General features: G+C 29.1%; 1 protein-coding gene and 1 long non-coding RNA gene across 2 annotated transcripts; both read right to left on the minus strand.

Annotated features, from left to right (window-relative positions):
- Positions 1 to 1,910: 1,910 nt before the first annotated feature.
- LOC149494575 (uncharacterized) lies at positions 1,911 to 7,594 on the minus strand. The gene is made up of 2 exons (XR_016321829.1): positions 6,886 to 7,594; positions 1,911 to 5,279 (listed from the first exon to the last, which is right to left on the minus strand). It is a non-coding gene; the product is annotated as an uncharacterized LOC149494575 (long non-coding RNA).
- A 943-nt stretch (positions 7,595 to 8,537) lies between these two features.
- On the minus strand, positions 8,538 to 9,409 carry LOC149494576 (Disease resistance-responsive (dirigent-like protein) family protein). The gene has a single exon (XM_089723620.1). The coding sequence runs from the start codon at positions 9,332 to 9,334 to the stop codon at positions 8,753 to 8,755; it is 582 nt and encodes a 193-aa protein (XP_089579746.1). The 5' UTR covers positions 9,335 to 9,409; the 3' UTR covers positions 8,538 to 8,752.
- Positions 9,410 to 16,733: the final 7,324 nt, after the last annotated feature.

A 16,733-nucleotide genomic window follows, 5' to 3' on the forward strand; every position in this document is an offset into this window, starting at 1 on the left:
CCCACATCTCATTTATTTTTACCTATGTGTATTAATATTGTTATTGCACTCCAAGAATTTCAAAATGATGATTTATTAAAAGATTGTATTTTTTCAAAATGATGATTTATCTTATTTTAAAAATATACCACCCCTTTATCTTGTTGCTATTGTATTTGATCCTAGATATAGAATGAATGTTTTATGTGATTATTTGACTATTTATTATGAAGTATTAAATCTTGATGTAAAAGATAATGTTAATATAAATGTAGTAATGCATGAAGTTAAACAAAATATTATACAATTATATAATGAATTTGTTCAAGTTTCTAGTTCATCTACTTCTACTTCTTTTCAATCTAATATTCAACAATTTTCAACATAAAGGGTAAGTGGTGTTGGTGTTGCTCAACAAGTTTTACTACAAAGACAAAAAAGAACAAGAGAATCATGTTCTATTTCTAAATTTGATAATTATCTAACCATTTCTTTTGAGTTTGGTGATAATTATGCAGATACTGATTTTCCAATTTTAGATTGGTGGAGTCGCCACGCAAATACTTTTCCAATTCTTTCTTTACTTGCAAAACAAATTTTAGCAGCTCCGGTCTCCACTGTTGCGGTTGAACAAGCTTTTAGTCAACGAGAAAACATACTTGATGAAACACGATCTCGTATGACACCCGATTCATTAAAAGCACAATCATGCGTGGATGATTGGACCAAGGCCGAACTAAGAGCCCAAGAAAATCCAAAAGAAAATGAAGATTTATATGATGGGTCCTCAACGGGAACATCAACCGGTGGTGCAAATAGCGATTAAGCAAAAAGGGGTGAAATTGGTATAAGGTAAGTAAAAACTACGTGGGCTTTGATTCCTCTAAACCCCAAGAGGGATACGTAGGCAACTTAAATTTTTTTTAAAACAATAAAAAAAAAAAGTTCAAGCCCTTTTTTTTTTTTTTTAATTATGTTCAAACTTTAAAAAAAAAAAAAATTCAGTTGAAAATTTTTTTTAAAAAAAATAATTATGTTCAAGTCTTTAAAAAAATAAATTTAATTGAAGTATTTTTTAATTTTTTAGGTGTATTTTTTAATTTTTTATGTTCAAATAATTTTTTTTTTAAACCGGTGTTCAAATTTTAAAATTTAAAATTATGCGATTCGCCGGAAAACCGATCGGAACCGTCGGTTTTGTAACCGGACCGGAACCAGAACCGGACCTTTTCAGTTCGGTTCCGGAACAGCCGGTTCCGGAACCGTGGCCATGGCTATATTATATTTATTTTATTATTATATTAATAAAACATAAAAAAAGATCAAATAAAAAAATAAAGATTTGACTTCTGAAAAGGCTAAATATTTTTTCTGGTTTTTTAAAATTTTGTTAAAGAAAAAATAAACGCTAACATATTAATTAATCAAAATTAATTTTTTTTAAATTCTATTTTTCTATGATGATTAATTTTATTATCTTCAGTGGACCATCCACATTAACTTTCTGGCGAGGATTAACTAAAGATCTAATAAAAAAATTTCACCGTTACGTATAGCCATGGCCACGGTTCTGGAACCGGCGGTTCCGGTTCCAAAAAAATTGGAACCGAAACCAAACCGAAAAGGTCCGGTTTCGATTCCGGTTTGGAACCGTCCGGTTCCGATTTCGGTCCGGTTACAAAATGGATGGTTCCGATTGATTTTCCGGCGAATCGCATAATTTTAAATTTTAAATTTTGAACACCGGTTTAAAAAAAAATTATTTGAACATAAAAAATTAAAAAATACACCTAAAAAATTAAAAAATACTTCAATTAAATTTATTTTTTTAAAGACTTGAACATAATTATTTTTAAAAAAAAAATTTTCAACTGAATTTTTTTTTTTTTTTTAAATTTGAACATAATTTAAAAAAAAAAAAAGGCTTAAACTTAATTTTTTTTTTTGTTTTAAAAAAAAATTAAGTTGCCTACGTATCCTCTTGGGGTTTAGAAGAATCAAAGCTCGCGTAGTTCTTACTTACCTTATACCAATTTCACCTCTTTTACCTTAATCGCTATTTGCACCACCGGTTGATGTTCCCGTTGAGGACCCATCGTATAAATCATATAAATCTTCATTTTCTTTTGGATTTTCTTTGGCTCTTAGTTCGGCCTTGGTCCAATCATCCACGCATGATTGTGCTTCTAATGAATCGGGTGTCATACAAGATCGTATTTCATCAAGTATGTTTCCTCCTTGACTAAAAGCTTGTTCAACCGCAACAGTGAAGACCGGAGCTGCTAAAATTTGTTTTGCAAGTAAAGAAAGAATTGGAAAAGTATTTGTGTGACGACTCCACCAATTTAAAATTGAAAAATCAGTATCCGCATAATCATCACCAAACTCAAAAGAAGTGGTTAGATAATTATCAAATTCAGAAATAGAACTGGATTCCCTTGTTCTTTTTTGTCTTTGTAGTAAAACTTGTTGAGCAACACTAACACCACTTACCCTTTGTGTTGGAAATTGTTGAATATTAGATTGAAAAGAAGTAGAAGTAGAAGTAGAAGTAGATGAACTAGAAACTTGAACAAATTCATTATATAATTGCATAATATTTTGTTTAACTTCATGCATTACTACATTTATATTAACATTATCTTCTACATCAAGATTTAATACTTCATAATATATAGTCAAATAATCACATAAAACATCCATTCTACGTCTAGGATCAAATACAATAGCAACAAGATAAAAGGGTGGTATATTTTCAAAATAAGATAACCATTTTTTTTAATTGAAAAAATACAATCTTTTAATAAATCATCATTTTGAAATTCTTGGAGTTCAGTAACAATATTAATACACATAGATAAAAATAAATGAGATATGCGATAATAAATCCCACTAAATTTATAGGTAGCATCATTAAAAATTTTTAAAATATCTAAAATTTTTGCACAAATCTCCTAATTTTGTGGATATAAATTAATATCCTCAATATTATTAGTAACAAAAAAGCATAATAATTCTTTATAAGAAAAAGACTCGTTTAGTAATTCATATGTTGAATTCCAACTCGTTGGGACATCACTTGGAAAACGTTTTGGTCTTTTATTATTTTCTTTATCAAATTTAGCCCAACTTTTCATCACTCGGGGATGTCCCCATAAATATGAAATAGCTTTTTTAATTGGAGAAATAAAAGATTCAAGAATTTTTAAACCATCTTGTACACATAAATTTAAAACATGGCATGCACATCTTATATGAAAAAATTTTCCACCAATATTTGGTTCACAAATTTTTTTAAGTTCAATAATTGATTTAGTATTTCCAGAAGCATTATCAAATGAAATTGAAAAAATTTTTTTTGTCAACTTATATTCATCTAAAATTGAAACAATTACTCTATAAATATTATTTGCAGTATGTTTATCATCAAAAACACGAAAACCAATAATTCTTTTTTGAATTTTCTAATCATCATCAATCCAATGACATGTAATACCCATATAAGAATGCATTTGCCAATGATCACTCCAAACATCACAACAAATTGAAACACGAATTTTCATTTGAGAAAATAAAAGCTCTAACTCTTTTTTTCCTTTATTATATAAAGAAATAATAGTTCGTTTTACAGTATTTCTTGGTCCTCTTTTAGCAGAAGGATTTAAAGCTTTTTGACAATAATTATTAAAACCTACTTTTTCACCAAAACTAAAAGATAAATGTTCCATAGAAATTATTTTGCTAATTCTTCTTTTTGTATTTTTTCAGAATATTTAAATAAAGAAAGGTTAGAAGCGTACCCGAAAATTTGTATTTGAGACCGATCAACTCCTATTTTTGTTGGATGTTTTGTCTCCAAATGCTTCCAAAATGATTCATAGCCGCCCGCTTGTTTAAATTTATAAGATTTTCCACAATAATTGCAAATTACATCGTACATTTTCTCACCTTTGAATTTTTTCGTGAAATGAATGGCAAATATGTCGGAACTTTGTCTTGCTCTTGCAATAATTTATGCTCGTTGCTCTTGCTCTTCATCTTCTTGTAATTGCTCATTAAATTCAGATTCTTGAGTTGGAATTTCCAAATTTTCATTTGGATAACCCTCAAAATTAAATTAGTTGGGAATGATATCATAGATGTCGTTTGTAGGGATAGATGATTCTCCAATCTTTCCCTTGCCCTTATCCGAATTTGAGTTTCCTCCACTTGCCATTATATGATAATAAGATATAATTTGAAAAATTGAATAAAAAAAATTAGAGAGAATAATAACTTAATAAGAGAGATTGTAGAGTAGAGAAGAATAAATGAATAATATAGAGTAGAGTGTAGTATATTGTAGAGAGAGTAAGTAGAGAGTGTAGTATATTGTAGAGAGAGTTGAGATTTTTTTGTAATGAATTTGTAAATAAAATGAGGTATTTATAATAAATCCAAAAATTCATTTTTTCAAAAATACCCTTGAAACTAGCCGTGATGTAGCCGTTTATAGCTGTTGGGAGGGGTAATTAAGAGATTTCACAACAAAATTTAAAAAAAAAAAAAAAAAAAAAACAGGTCTGACAGTTTACAACAGCTAGAATCGCCGGTTCGACCGCTGGTTCTAACCGGTTCGAACCGGCGGTTCCAGTCCAGTTCCGGTTCCAGAAAATTTGGAAATGTAACCAAACCGAAATTCTACGGAACCAAACCGGAATTCTCCGGTTCCGGTTCAGCCCGGTTCCGGTTCCCGGAACCGTAATATGGCCATGTCTAGTTCCGTACATTAAATTCGATTTTTTTTTTCAATTAAAATTTAAAAATATTAAATTGTGTTAATATTAAGTTAAAATGTCTTAGATGAAATTAACCCAACATATATTATACATTAGATAGAATTAGATTTGGTAAAATTTTATCAGTGGTTACCTTAAATGAGGATTATCACGACCTGAAATCGTGGGTCGAACCAGCACTAAGACCTAGATAAACATAAGGCCCCCAAGACCCATAATAAGTCTGAATCACTAAATTCAATCACATCAAATTGGATCACAGAAACAATAAACTCATATTATTTTATAGAACAAATCTTATGATCATACTATATCCCGACCCAAATCTAGTATTTCAAATATTCATATTTCAGGCCCAATTACGTTACACAATATTTATAATATGGGCTAATCGGTCCGTGTATGCACATATAGATTTGTAAATCATCAACCTAAAAGTTGGCTCAATGCATAAATTCATCCATGTACTTTACATAAAAAAACCTTGTGGTACTCTCAACTTTTCCTTTGACCTATTAAACTCTTCAATTTATAAAATTGTATTAATTAAATACTCCAACTTACAAAAATTATTTTATTGAATGCTCAAACTTCTAAAATTAAAAAAATTAAACACTTATTAAATAGTGAAATAACACAAATATCACAATTCCACACAAACAAGCATACAATATCACAACACAAATAATCAAACATTGCATTTAAATGCAACACATTATATAAACAAAGATTATGCAAATGTACAAATATACACATATATATATACAAATAAGTAGAAAAGTAATGAACGTTTATACAATAAACTAAATAAGTAATAATTATAACATTATGTAGTAGTATCTCTATGCACAGAGCAAATAGTAATGCTCTATCTATTATTACCACAGTAATAAAGGAGAAAGGAAAACTCTAGTTTGGATTTTTACTGGTAGGAGCGGTAGGTGAAATCGAACAATCTTAGAGAAAATATAAATTCAAGAAAGAAACAGAATTAGACAAAGGACTTTATTTAAATAGAGAATTAGAGGATTTTTTTAATAATCTTATCAGCAACTATTAGCTATAACTAGTCTAAATTCTACTGAAATTTCGTCAACAACTCCCCTAAAAATTAGACTATCCACTCGTTAAAAATAAGGACAAATACTCGCTATATATTCATTCAATCCACACAGCCCATCCATAGGGCAATCAACCAAATCAAATAACATCCTCCTTAAACGTCAATATTAACACCCGATTATCACGATCGATTAACATAAATTTAATTTATATTCTAAATAATATGATTTATCAATCCATATATATATGTCTAAGCATATATGTATAAATAGCTTTCACCATTAACACTTACTTAGTATCCTTTAATTGGTATTGTACATTCAAAGCCTCAGAGGTGGCTACTTCACACACGCTTATATGGATGTATATTATAAATCAAGCAGCTATTATATACATATCTTCCTTTCTCTATATTAATGCAAGAACCAAATTCCCGAAGCTTACTTTAAAGGTAGGTTCCCAGATTAAACTTTCATAAGCAGAAAATATAGCTAATAAGTTCATATCATCTTAAAGAAAATCAAAAGGCAACCATTCTTAGTTTTGATTAGTCAAAATTCACAGGAACCAGTCTTATAGCAGCTCCATTACACAAAACTTTTAAGTTTTCCAGCAAAACTCATGTTCTACGTTATAATCAATTCATTTCTCAACATAATTATTTTTGTGAATTACCCTCACTTCTTAACATAATATAGCTCAGATAAATTCTAAGTTAGTTGCTGTTGTAATTAAGGATTCCTTGATTTTTTTTTTTTTTTTTTTTTTTTTTTTTTAACAAAAATTTCAATCGAAGCAAATAATCTATTTGTTTCTACGCAAGAACTCAGTTTAAATGCCTATTAGATGGTAAAGATCGAAATTTCCCATCATGAATTTAGCATATATATTGTGTATATGTGTATATATCCTACTTAACTTATTTAAACCTCAGATTATAACTTCTAATAATAATTTTAGCGAAATTCTCTAAGTTAATCTGCAGTAACTAAATCTATACTTCAAATCCTTCAACTAAGATCAAGAACTCATTAATCCAAACTAAGAGAGTGGGAATATGGCTAACCTGGCTGCAAAACATGCTGGAATTCGTAATTTTCCGATTAAAATGACCGGCAGCAGCTCCTTTGCTCAAAATCTATTCTAGTCGACGCTAGCTTGGCCGGAAATGAACAGGTTGGTGGCTGGAGAACTGCATTAGGTGAGGAGGGAGTGTAATCCAGCCGGTCCTTGGCTGGTTTCACCGGAAAGCTAAATGAATGGAAGTGAAATTGTTTGATCGGAAAAACATAATCGCAACTTCACCTGCGATCGCGGCACTATAGCCGGAACCGGAAACGGAGAAGGAGAGAGCGGTGGAGGAGCGACAGTGGCAAGGAGAAGGTCTAGTTGGCACAACTCGAGCTCAGGTGACCGGAAATGCAAGAGCTTGAATCGATAGTTAACACAGCTCCTCTTTCTCTGTCGTTTTGCGCTAAGACTGACTGAAAATAGGGGGAAAGCGGGTGACTGGAGGAACTGCTAGCAAGGGAAGGGTGGTTGAGTCGGCCGGAGTTGAGTTCAGGCGATCGGAAAATGGTGGAGAAGAGACAGGGGTGTGGTCGGCACTATCGGGAAGGAGAGAAGGGTAGGGTAGGGCAAAATGGGTATTTTTCATAATCCAGAGCTTTCTAGTTGGTTCTAGTTTGATTTGGATTCGAATCAGGGTTGTACTTGGTTTTCAATTGGTTCATTGATTTTCAATTGGTTTAGTTTAGTTTAGTTTTTAGATTGGTTTAACTGCATAAAATATATTAGCATTTAATTTGTTAAATAAATTCATAGAGGGTTAATTTATTTAATTTAAAATATAATAATGTCCTATAATGCCATTAGTTTAGAATTAATAATTAAATTTTTAAAGTAAAAATTAAAATAAATTTTCAGCTTGTTTTAAGGACAAATTTACTTTTGCCGTATTATAATATACCTTGTCTAATTTTTTACTTTAATTTATTATTCAAATAAAAATAAAAATAAACATTAATTTTTAAAATTATAATTAATTAATTAATTAATTATATATATATATATATATATATATATAATTTTATTTCTGACTTCTGCATTCCAAGCAAATTTTATAATAAATATGAAATCGTCGCGGTTGAAAAATTTTACATGTCTAGATATGAATTCTTGTGTAATATATCTATTTTTTTAATCAACGAATAAGTTAAGATTAAAGGAAAAATATAATTTTTGTATTAAAAAAAGAAAAGTATAATTTTATTATTGATCAATTTTAATAAAAGTAGCTTGAATCAAATATAAAATTAAATTGCACACCAAAATATAGTCTAGTGGTAAATGTATATATAATTCAAGTAAGACATAGTCTAATAGTAAACACATGTATAACCAAATAAGTTCAAAACCTTCCTCAATACTCAAAAAAGTATATATAAAAAATTAAATTAATTAATGAGAAAAAGCTTTAAGAGCAAGCTTTTTAAATAGATTATAGATAGTCTCTATGAGAGATTACCTCCAATAACTATCTAGTCTCTAACCACTAAACTCAATCAAAAAGCCCTTTGGTACCTTTATGGAAAAAAAAAAAAAAAAAAAAAAAAAAAAAAAAAGAGGAATGTTACCAATTACCAACTATGAATTCAAATAAGTCTCATTAAATTTTAATAAAAAATTTCAAACATACATAATAAATGCAAATTAAAATTTGGTACAACAAACAAACTCCTCTCTCATTTTGCACAATTTGCATAAGCAAGAAATGCAAATGTATAAATACATTACAATAAGCTGCATTACATTTTTTATTTTTAAATCAAATTAGAAAAAACTAAAAAAGAAAAACCCAAATTATTAAAATTAATCCCTCTCTTCATAAAAACTATAAAGTGAATAAGAAAAAGGAAAAGGACAAAAGCACATTAATAATGCAACACATAAATATTATACTCTACTGTAGCATCTCCGGAACTAATGTTAAACGTATGAGTTTTTGCCTGAACATAACCTCTGGCAAATCGGAAAAGCCCACTTCCTCCGATCACCGGCATCTCTCTCACCGTATCAAAAACCGAATTCCGGCCCAGAACGGTAAGTGTGCTGCCATTGTATTTCCCTTCAATAAAAGCAAAGTTCATGGCCATCAACAACCCAATCTGTTGCTGCGCAGCCTGTGCATAAAACCCTTGTGCTTTTCCCACCAATTTGGAGCTCATTTCTGGCCCTAAGGTTAACGGATTATCAATCATCCTCACCATCCCAAAGGCCGTCAGTGAAGTGTTTTCAGGCGGTACAACCATGACGGCGCTGGGATTAGGGCCGGTGACGATGTCATGCCAATACAAACGGAAATGGCTTAGCTTCTCTTTCTTGAACCCCAATTGCTTCTTCTTTATGGTTTTAACAAATTCATGGTTTTCTCCGGCCACCGTGGGTGTGGCGGCGAAGGAAGAAATGAGGTAGAGAAAGATGAACTGGGAAAGGAGGAGGAGAAATCTAGCCATGGAAAATTTGGGAACCAACTCTCTAGAAAGAAGAAGTGGGTACTGAATATATGTGGGACTATGCCTGCCATTGTATGTTCCGAATTTATATATTGTATAAAGTTACTAAAGTCATTATAATTTTTAAATTTACTTTTGCGTTCTTGTCACGTGGTATCATATTTTGAAAGTTCTTGTATTATAATAAACTCTAGCGTAAGGTTTTCTCCAAAAAATAAATAAATAAACTTAAGTGTGAAGTGTAATCAAAGTCAAGTTCTTAAATTTTATTAAATAAATAAATATTTAAATTGATGGAAATTAAATATTCTACATGAGACCACCCACTAAATAATTACCATTATCATTATTTTATTTTTATTTTTCTAAATAAATACTGGGAAATATCATCGTTTATCTCATTTATTACAGTTTTTTTTTTTTTTTTTTTTTTTTTTTTTACAATTGTACTTATTTCTTGTTATTGCATTCAAGTACTACCATAGTCCATGTTGACAAGCTAAGTTTTTGTTATTGATTTAGTTAAAATTAAGTTGTTAATTACATAATAAAGTCATATATTTAGTATAATATACCATATTATTTTGTAAATTTTTTTTTGAAATTTCATGTACTTATGTCTAATATAAATTTATTTATTTTTGCATATTAAAACATAATCTAATATTAAGTGGATGTATATCTACCGATAGATTCAGATTTGAATTCATCATTCTCAATACTTAAAATTATTTATTTCATTCTCCTAAATACTATACTATTCGACATAATTAAATAAAATTTAATACCTCCATTTCTATTATACCACATGAAAAATTTGAAGATTTTTAAAAGAGAAGTAATTTATCTAATTTTATTTCTAAAAACAAATGGCAATTGACTAATAAATTTGTTTATAAATTATAGTCAATTGATAATAAAATTCTGAATTTATAATTTTTGTTAACACTTTAGCCATTTCCTTATAATTGTGGTTAATACTTTGATTTTTTTATTTTGAACTAAAAAATTAAAATATTAATAAAATCATAATTTACGGGTCTCATAATTAATTTTTAAAAATAAAAATTATTATATATTAATTTAACTATAACTCAAAAATCAATTTATTATTTTTCCAAAATATTTTAAATTTGTTACCATTATATACTGATTCACCAACCGCAATGAAAGCTTTTATGCTATTCTCATGCTAATGGTGTTATTGACAATGGGCATGGGTTAGTTGGTATGACTCATGACGTGGGGTTTCTTGGCAAGTTTAAAAATTTATTCCAAATAAAGAAATATTTTTATCATTTTTCAAAATACTTTTCTGACGGTGAATTAGCATAACCTCAACCTCTTCATTATTCTGTGATTTGTTTGTGAAACCTGACTTTACACCGTTTACCAACACAAGTCAATAATAACACCTTACAAATTTGTCTCAACAAATGGGTCCCAACGCTTCAAGTCGGACAAACACCGATAAGGGTAATTTAGTCTATTCGCGAACAAGACTTCAAGATGACGTTAGATTTACCGGAAAAGTCCTTTCTTTTGGATCGTGAGTGCTCGGCTACATGGAAGCTTAACCAAGTCTTCACATCATTGGACTTGCCATCGTACCTTGTGATACGATACAGGTTACGGATGTAAAACAAGTCAAATCGAAAAAATTTGCGAATATGAAAATTTAAGGACTGTTTGGTATGACTTGGGGTTCCGTATCACCTTGTTCATGCTAGATTGGTGAAATGAGATGTATTTTCTCCAAATTGTAAATATCTATGTTCTTAGATGAAAATTAATTATTAATTAAATTTCTTTTATAAAAGTTAAAATTAAAATATTTAAGTGTTTGGTTATTGAAATTCGAATATCCACCCCTAATTTTAAATTGAATGATTGAGATTTTGTAAACATCATAATAATAATTATTAATATAGTTATGATGGGAGAAGAGAATTAGACTTATCATCTTATAAATTGATTGGTTTATATTTTTTTTTCAGTTGGACTAAATGTAATAAGAAAATAATTTCTCTCTTATTGGTTGTATTTATAATAGATTTATATAAAATATTTTTATTAAATTTAAAATAATCTTAATTTATTAAAAATTATTTATAAATAAGTTTTTATATTTAAATTATTTATAGAATTCATTTTGAATATGATTTTATTAGTTTATATTTGAAAATTTTTAATTTTTTTTGTTTATTTAACCAATATCTCTATATTCTTTTTGAGCACGAGACTAATATTATTTCGAAGACTATAGTTATCATTCCCTATAAATATTTTTCTATAAACAATTTCTATTAAATTTGATAAAATTTGGTTCGGCTATAGTAAATTTTATAAAATTAAGAGTTCATAATTTTAAATAACTTGTATTTGCACTAAATATAAACATATAAATCTAGTAGTATATTATAAGATTACAAGATCGTGGTAATCAGAATAAAACTGGCAGAGGAAACATCTCCTGGGCAACCAATCATATAAACCTGCATTCTAGAGTTTAGTGGAGATTGTCACAGTTGATTATAGCTATTATGGGAAGACTAAGACCCTTTTGCATTGGAAAACAAGAAACCTTCTAGAAGAAAGCGGGGTCAGTCATAATAGCAATTATGAAGAATGTTTCCTAAAAGCTATAAAAAAAAGCAAGCCAACGACCCCATTGGAATTGGTGGGCTTAATTTTCAATATAAGCCAGCTAAGATGCTGTGGAGGTAAAAAAAAAAAAAGGGACACAATGGTTTCACATTTCCTGGTAGTTGCGCAAGGTTAAATAGGAATGGCCACTAGTTCGGTTCTAATCGGAATCAAATCAGAATCGAATTGTACTGTAAATGAATCGAAATCGGACTAAAACGGACAGTTCATAATTTTGAACCGGAACCGGTGGTTCAAAGGCCAGTTAAAGTTTATGTGAATGTTAAAATATAAACCAGAACCGGCGGTTTCGGTCCGGTTCGAATCGGATGCATAAAAAAATTGTAGCTTAAAATTTTTATAAAAAAATTTATATCACTTGATTTGATTGTAGTTGATTTGATTTATGGTGAAGAGAAGTAAAATGGTACATAAGTTATAAAAAGTGGTGAAAAAAATACACATTTTTTGACTTAATTTATATAAAAAATGGTACATGAATAGTTGATTTATAAAAAAAAAAAAACTTTCAAATGTACAAAAAAAAGAATGTAATGGATAGTTTTTGATATGATAGTGTTATTTATTTATTTTTTAGTAAATAAATTTTATTCATTTTTAATTATTTATTTATTTATTTACTGTAATCTACTAAATTATCCAAAAATATAGCTATTTTTCTGTTATAAGGGACAATTTGAAAAATTAATAAATGAGAAACATGTATAAATATGATGAGTTGGTGATTTTTTATTTCACAATCAATTATATCATAACTCTTCTTTTATTTTTAATCAAAATTCTCTCAAATTTCCATAGTTCATTATTTTTTCTATTGCTTTATTTTTCTTAATATTGGAATTATCTATTGTTTAATTTTTATTTTCTTACATACAATTCTAAATTGTTTCTCTAATCTCAATTTTTTCCATTCATAAATTTACTTCATTTGATTTTTTAAATAATTTTCTTAGTATTTGAAAATAATAATTTTCAACTCATTCCATTAATTTTATATTCCATTTATAGTTTTTTATATCAGTAAATTAGCAAAATTTATAAATTTAATGTAATAATAGTTCTAAGTTAGTTAATAGAAGTTTTTCTTTTAAAATTTTATAATAATCTATTTAGTTAATAAAATTTAAACATTTTAAAATTATTATTTATTCATAAATTCGGAATCAAAATTTTATTATTTTTTAAAAATCTGCGTAATGTCGGAACCGAATGGAAACCGTAATTTGAAACGTCGGCTCGCCTGAACCGTGCTGAATCGTACCGGAATCGGAACCGGACCGAAACTGGAGGTTTAAGAGTCGGTTCCGATTCAAAATTTTAAATATCTCGAACCGACAGTTCAGTGAACCAGAACCGGAACCGGAACCGATGGTTCACTGAACCGGCCATGCCTAAGGTTGAAGTAATACAAAAATATATGTTTTTGGGGAAATCAACGTGCATCTTGCGCATCATACAGCAAATGCGTTTGTAGGTAAAAAGGGCCATGTGTGTGTGTATATATCATATCTACTTTTCAGTGGCACTTCAGCTTTATGGAGGGTCCATCGCATCCATAAACAAGGAGTTTGTTACATAATATGCTTCTCCGTACTAATATCAACAATTTATGGTGTTTTTGGCTTTTTTTTTTTTTTTATGCAAAATATTAATTTCATGTGGTCAATACAAATTTTGAAACAATAACTTCAACTATATAATATGTGTTCAAGTGTTAAATTTTCAACTTTTAATCCAATTTTACATATTAAAGTATTTTAATAAATAAAGCTGAATTTGCTTAATAAGCTAAAGTAAAAGTTGAAATAACACGAGATTTATTATAAAAAGTAAAAGGAAAAATAATTATTTCATCCTTACAGTTTACCATAAAAATCTAAGTAGTCCCTAATTTTTATATAAAATATAACGTCACTCAGTTTTGCTTCTATCATATAACTTAATATGAAAATTACTATTACGTCCATTTATCATAGTCAAATACATTAGTTAGACCCTGCTTTTGTTAAATATACATAATTACATCTCTAAATTTTAATTCTATTACATGATTTAGTCCTTTCGTTAGTTTTTTAGTTGTATAACTGTGAGTCAATGAACTAAAATACAGTCAAATGAGAGAGAATCCTTTATGGCTAAAATACCCTTGAGTGAATTATTTCTTCTTCTCCTCACTAACAAGCCACGAGTAAAAACCTCACTAACCTTCTCCCTCCTTTTACACTTTTGCAGTCAAAAAATTTCAGAAATTTAAAATCCCAAAATTTATATAAGGATTGCTTTATTTTGTTTCTCTATATTAAGATTCAAAAGTCTCTCTCTACTTTCACAGGTCCCTGTCGGAAGTTTAGCCGATTGCATCATATATGTTGGCAACGCATCGCTTTTGCAGGGATTTTATAGGAGGTTGTAGAATAGAGAAGAAAAATGGAGTTGGCAAATTGAAAATAATTGAGGAGAGAGAGTGGATTTGGATTTGGTTTTGGTGCTCTGCTTTATTTATAGATTATTTTGGTACTTTTGTCAAATACAGATAGGAAAAAAATAGAAGAACAAGAAGAATGGAAAGTAACGGCTCTGGAAGTTAGCAGGCCAGATTGTGTATCAACAATCATTTTACCAGTTTCAAAGAAGCCAAATCAACATCTGTAAGAATAAAAATAAATAATAAATAATAAGTAAAAATAAAGAAGAATAAGAAGAACCAGAAAGCGATGAAGACGAAGAAATAAGAGGGTATTTATGTAATTTTCATACCAAGTGACGGAAAAAACTTGAAAAACTAACGGAAGGACTAAATCATGTCACAACATTAAAACTTAGGGATGTAATCATGTATATTGACAAAAGCAGGGAGTGACTACTATATTAGACCAGACTAGAGGGGACGTAATAGTAATTTTCCCTTTTCATAAAAATACAAAACTATTCTAAATCCTCTAACTAACATTTCCTTTCAATTCACTTTTATTTCCTTCTAACTACTCATAAAAATAGCAAACACAAACCAAAATCCATACGTAAAAAAGGCAACATGATTAAAGAAATAAATAAACGGTATCTTAATTGAATATCAAGATGTATATTGCAACCATAGTTTGCACCTACTTTTATTTTACACATCAAGTTTCTAAAGAGAAAGTGAAAGTAAAAACTTCGATTCACATGCAAAACAAAAGCTGTAAAATGCAAAAATCATCACGCGTTTGGAGGCCCCCAGTATATTCAACCCCATAAAAGCAATTCTAAGATTGAAATATGTAATCAGGAATACTATTAGTATTTTGAAATACCAAAACTGCAGAAATATATATAATGGTGCCATAGCATTTAGAACGAGAAAAGGAGGTTACTGACTTCTCTGACTCGCTGGAGACCCATTGGAACTTCGCCGAAGCGCCATACTAGCCACCATGAATGATCATCAAAATGGAGCCAACTTGGACCAATCAATCCTACAAAGCATTCGAAATTCCATGATGGGTTCGATTCTGAACAGTTTTGAACCTTCTTTTTGTTTTCAAAATCTATTTTCTGTTCTTCCTGTGCTTATAATTGCGTTTCTCTTTGTCTATATGGATTATTGTAATCTAGTGTAGACTAGAGGTTGATTAAACAAAAAACATTTATGTAATAGCATAGGTAAAAAGCTATGGTGTAAAAAGGTTATCAAAAAACATTCTCCTTGTGTGAGATTCTAATATCTTGATATAAGTTTCCTATTCTCTGCAAAACAAAAAGAGTAGAGGTTGACTAGAACCTTCAGAAATCTAGTGAGATAAAGGTTAGATCTAGATTTTGATCTATTTCCTTGTAAAGTTGGTTTGTCTCTTACCCTTGAAAAAAGATAACATAGTAGAGGATCTTAAGATGAGTCTTAGGGAGTTGATGTAGGCGAGTTAGTGCCGAACCACTATAAATCTCTGCGTTTATCTTCTTTTATATTATGAAGTATTGCTTGATTATATATTGTTTGCACAATGTTAATATTTTCAGAAATGCAAGATTGTTAATGAATTTCTGTTTCTAAATGTGAATAAGCTTTATCTTTGTGGATCATTAGAACTCTGAATTTTTGTATTGTGATTTTACCAAGTTATAATCTGTCCTTTTATATTTAGTAGAAATCACAATATGAGTTTTAATCAGTTTTCTAATTTTGCATAAGTTTTATGGATTAGTTCTAAACGTAATAACTATTATTTATAGAGTCTTTTTAATCTTGCATAAGCTTTGTGGAGTAGTTCTAAACGTAATAACTATTCTTCACAGAGTCTTTCTTATTTTGCAACAGCTTTGTGAGAAAGTTCTAAATTTGATAACTGACTCTTACAAATGTTTTCTATTCTTACAAATGCTTTCTATTTCCGCTGTAACAGAATTCTCATCTTGAATTTTGAAAGTCAAAATTTTAAAAATTCCAATTCACCCCTCTTGGGTTGTGTCATTCTTAAACGGGACCCACAATAATCTTTAAATACCATATTATATTTAACAACCATCCATTTTTCTTATTTAATTAAAGTGTTTAAAGCACAACTTTATACCCAATAATTTTCTATATGTTCTTATTTATACAATTACAGTGATTTTATCATAAACCTTACAACTCAAATAGCATAATTAAATATAATTTTTTTCACTTTTATTATTGTATTACCTATTTTTAAAATAAAACTCGGCACATTGCACTGGGCAACTAACAAGGTAGAGAGAATCCAGTTGTTAACTC

Source organism: Jatropha curcas, chromosome 7 (assembly GCF_041381405.1).
Source record: "Jatropha curcas cultivar XTBG-Jc1 chromosome 7, XTBG_Jcur_1.0, whole genome shotgun sequence".
Taxonomy (NCBI): Eukaryota; Viridiplantae; Streptophyta; class Magnoliopsida; order Malpighiales; family Euphorbiaceae; genus Jatropha; species Jatropha curcas.